This window comes from Gossypium hirsutum, chromosome D13 (assembly GCF_007990345.1).
Source record: "Gossypium hirsutum isolate 1008001.06 chromosome D13, Gossypium_hirsutum_v2.1, whole genome shotgun sequence".
NCBI classification, from domain to species: Eukaryota; Viridiplantae; Streptophyta; class Magnoliopsida; order Malvales; family Malvaceae; genus Gossypium; species Gossypium hirsutum.
Window position 1 is genome coordinate 36,532,551 of NC_053449.1, and position 4,447 is coordinate 36,536,997.

General features: G+C 30.4%; 1 protein-coding gene across 1 annotated transcript; it reads right to left on the reverse strand.

Annotated features, from left to right (window-relative positions):
• Nucleotides 1–780: 780 nt before the first annotated feature.
• On the reverse strand, nt 781–3,564 carry LOC107919066 (benzyl alcohol O-benzoyltransferase). The gene is made up of 2 exons (XM_041109730.1): nt 3,076–3,564; nt 781–1,945 (listed from the first exon to the last, which is right to left on the reverse strand). The coding sequence occupies exons 1-2, from the start codon at nt 3,523–3,525 to the stop codon at nt 1,049–1,051; spliced, it is 1,347 nt and encodes a 448-aa protein (XP_040965664.1). The 5' UTR covers nt 3,526–3,564; the 3' UTR covers nt 781–1,048.
• Between the last annotated feature and the right edge of the window lie 883 nt (nt 3,565–4,447).

Consider the following 4,447-nt stretch of genomic DNA (forward strand, 5'->3'; position numbering starts at 1 on the left):
TTTATTTTATTTATTGATATTTATTATATATTATTCGTTTAATTTTAAATCTTATATAGATTTATTGCTTTCGGTTGGTTTTGATTTGATTTTTTTCTGATTTGTTTTTACAGGAGGGCAGAAAATATAAAAAATAAAATTCACAAATCTGCCAAAATTAGCGGCGTTTTTTAAAAAAGCGCCGTTAAAGGTCGTTGTCATTAGCGGCGTTTGTGGAAAAAATCACCGCTAAAGGTCAAGGTCTTTAGCGGCACTTGTGGAAAGAGTTCCGCTAAAGGTCAGGGCCTTTAGCGGCGATTGTAGGAAAAGCGTCGCTAAAGATCAGGGTCTTTAGCGGCGTTTGTCGAACAAGTGCCGCTAAAGGTCATGGTCTTTAGTGGCGCAATCCCAAAAACACCGCTAAAAGTCATGACCTTTAGCGGCGTTTATTTCAAAAAACGCCGCTATAGGTAGCGACGCTCTCATTAGCTGTGTTTTTTTCGGCGCTTCTAAAAACGCTGCAATTGCTTTTAGCGCCGCTAAAAGCCTGTTTTGGTGTAGTGACAGAATACACTGGTAATTAACTCAATAAGGCATACTCAAACAATTAGCCACATAAAGGTTTAACATTCCTAATAATTGAGGGGGGCAGAAATTGGCTTGAAGAAAATTTTAGAAAACACAAAATTTGATATGGACAAAATTTAGTGATTACAGATATTATAATTATATATGAATTAAAGTTAATATTTAATTTTACTCAATTAAAATAAAATCCATATCCTTACCCAATAACTAATATTTGTGGCAACAAGCAAACAATTTTATTGCATGTAAATTTTAATCGATATATTACACATCAAAGAAACAATCAGAGGATAAAAAATTTACAAGCTGATAATGCAATTAACCAAGCTAAAAGATCTTCAACTCTACACAATTCACTGCTTGGCATACGTAACATGAAATATTTTGAATCTTTTGAGAAATACCAATCATTGCATAATAGGATTACACATTTATTTGTAGAAATTCAAATTTAATAAAAAAAAGGGTTTAGAGTATGTTATTATATATCAGCATGAACTGTTGGTTCATCCTTCATCATGTCTTCTAACTCCTTAACAAAACTTTTCATAGTGGAGGCTGGCAGACAAACTGGAACTATGATTTCATCCTCCCCTTTCTTATTCTTGGATGGTATATAAAAGCTTATTAGCTCCCAACAAGTTTCTGGTCCCATAAAGACCGCTTCACCCCATCCAAAATCAACCTCTTTAAACTTTGCTCGCGTTAAATCCGACACGATGTAGGATCCCACCAATTTAACATTTGGTCGACCTCTAGTGACCAATAAATCCATTGTTGATTTCATGTACTCCTCCGTTACCTTTGTCTTGGCTTGTTTCACTAGCTTTAATGCATATGCTAGTGGGTTTTGGGTTAGCTTCCCAACGCTTGATGAAGCCATAGGGAAGCCAAGTGCATTCCCATAATATCCCAATGGCAAAGGAGGCTTGAACTTGAAACGAGCATTAACGATGCAAATAAGGTGAACATCTTCGTTTGGATCAAGTTCCAAAGCTTTCGTACGACAGCGCCATAAGCATGCAGATAAGATATCAAATGTTGAACAACGGAGGTTGTGGGGGACAAATCTACGGAGTGATGAAATATGAGATTGTCTAAATAAAAATGAACAACAAACCAAGTTGTCTGTCGGAATAATTGTTCCGTTTTCTGGACCTGAAGTATTGTGAGAGTATTCCTCGTGCTGATATGTTATGAGTGGTGAATCTCGAGCACTCAAGAGATGCCTTTCCCAAACTGGTGGCGTTGAGGGAACAAGTGCACCACGTGCTATCTCTCCTATGGCAGTCATGAATTGGGAGAGGCCAGTTCCGTCGGCCATTGTGTGGTTAAACCGATGTGCAAAGATGAAGCCACCACATTTCAACCGTGTTACCTACTCAAATATATATAAGCTAGAGTATGTCATACTCACGACCTAGGTAAAAAAATAAAAATGTATATTTATAAAAAAAGATATGTAAGAAATAAAGGAGGTTTTGCTTGAAACAAAAAAATTGAGGGTATAGAGATCTTGATTTTTTAAGTTCAAATCCTACCATTTGCAAATTAATTTTAGGTTTAAATTATTTTTTTGTAAATTTTATAAAAAAATTATAAAAAGATAAAAAACCCTAATAATATTTATTTTTTATATAAAATACTTTTTAGTCTATTCTAAATTAAGTTGGTGTGGATTAGTTCATGGCATCAATTAAATTAGAGACTTAAACACCTCAAAGTTTTATTTTTCAATTTAATCCATAACTTTAGGTTTTAATCTTTAGCACCATCATATAATTTATACAATTCAGTCTTATAATATTTTCTTTTTATTTGTTTAATTTAGCCATTGGATTGCGGTTATAGGTTTATCCATTCCTTAAATTTGGTCTTTGATCCGGTTTTAAACATATTAATTAAAATTTAATTGAATACATAAATTATTAATTTTAGAAAAAATTTAAGAAATCTACTATTTTTAAAACTTAATTTTAAAAATATATTTACCAACATATTTTATAATATAAGTAATGTTAAAAAGTTTAAAGAGTTTTATAACAACATTTTTATAAATAGATGAAAAATCACATTTTAAATTACTTTTAAAATAATATAAATTTTAAATTTCATAATTTATAATCACTGTTAAAAGTTTTAGAATAACATAATTTATAATCATTAAATTAAATTTTTTGTTAAATAGTATTTAGATAATGTTTTATAATTCTTAAAAGCATTGAATTTATAGCTGTTTTAATTATTGTTTCACTTATTGGTTTTAACAATATTTTTTTGAATAGTCAATTTGTATTTTTTTTCATATATTCATAAAATCTATAAAAAATAAATAATATTTAATACATTTTAATTGATATACATAGTCAATCCGTACACCCCATAAGTAAAAAAAACTAATATATATGATATGTAAAAAAATAATATAGTTTGATGTTAGTAAAGTGGATTACTTCTTACATGTTCGTATAAATTAGAGAAGAATAAAGTTTAAAAAAAAACAAATACCTGGATTAACAACAATGGAGAATTTAGCAAACCGTTGGAACCAGGGACATCGTAAAGAAGCTCCTCTGCACAAGGAAATGGTGGGTAAAGCTCGTCACCAAAGTCCACCAACGAAACATCAGCATCAGCCTCAATAAACAAGACACCTTCACCAGTGCAATCAACTATGAGCTTGCGGTTAGGTCCTTCCCTTAATCTACCAGCAAATGGATAATAAAACACCAGAGCTTTAGCCAATGCCTCCTTAATGACCTTAGCAGGATCCTGCCCTTTCATGGAGAGGTTGCTCTGGTGAAAATGGAACCCTCGGACATGGAATCGGTGGCCCTCTTGATCATCAACGTCTGAGAGTGGTTTACACTCATAAGGAGTTGGCTCACATGGGACGACGAGCTCAGCTTCTTGCCTACGGACTGTAAACACTAGAGATTTGGATGGTAACAATGCCATGTTCTAAATGCGATAGAAATTTCTTTTCCCTTTCTCCTTTACATTCAATCAATGTTCCTTATGGGATTTTATAGTGTGAGTTACAAAGACATGTTGGCTATATAATATATATTTGAATTAACTATGTTGTACATATGGTTTACTTTAGAAGTTGACAATCACTTGGCAGCTGGAATCTTTCTTAACTTAGCCAGCAACCACTAATGTTTGTTTTTGAGGGACACCAACCTCTGATGTTGAATCTAGTTTTTACGTACAGGTTTTTATAGTACAAGTTGTCACCAATTGTCTACTAAGCACTTTTCAAAATTAAGGTTCTTTAAATCATTGGGATATAGTTTAGGCTATGAAAATGAACAAATTATCTTAATATCTCATTACTTTTGCTTTTTATAATTTATCTAAATTTGAAATTGATTTTCACATGTAACTTTTTATTTTTTATTTTTTAAATTTTGTAAGCACTGTGATTAGAAATGGTAATGAATTAATTGGGTTTGACATTAATATTATACATAGGGTTTAAATTTAGTCAGGTGTAAAGTATGAGCTTGAAATTATGCTTTGATTGTCTATATTTATAAATGGTTAGTTCCAACTCATTTATCCATCATATTATTTTCTTAATTGTTTAAAATATATATTATTTTTATTTAATATTTAATAATTTTATGTACTATCATCATATATTTTTATTTTATGAAATTTATAAATATAAATAGCCTGAATTTTTTAAATATTTACATTACATGGAAAAAAAACATTATATTATCTATCTATATATTATATAAAACACGTGTTTGAGAAAACATTTGAATTGATAAAAATACTCTTCATTGTTGATTATATTATTAAATTAAAATTAGAATAATATTTTTAGTACATTAATAATTATAATGTGATAAAGATAAATATAATATTA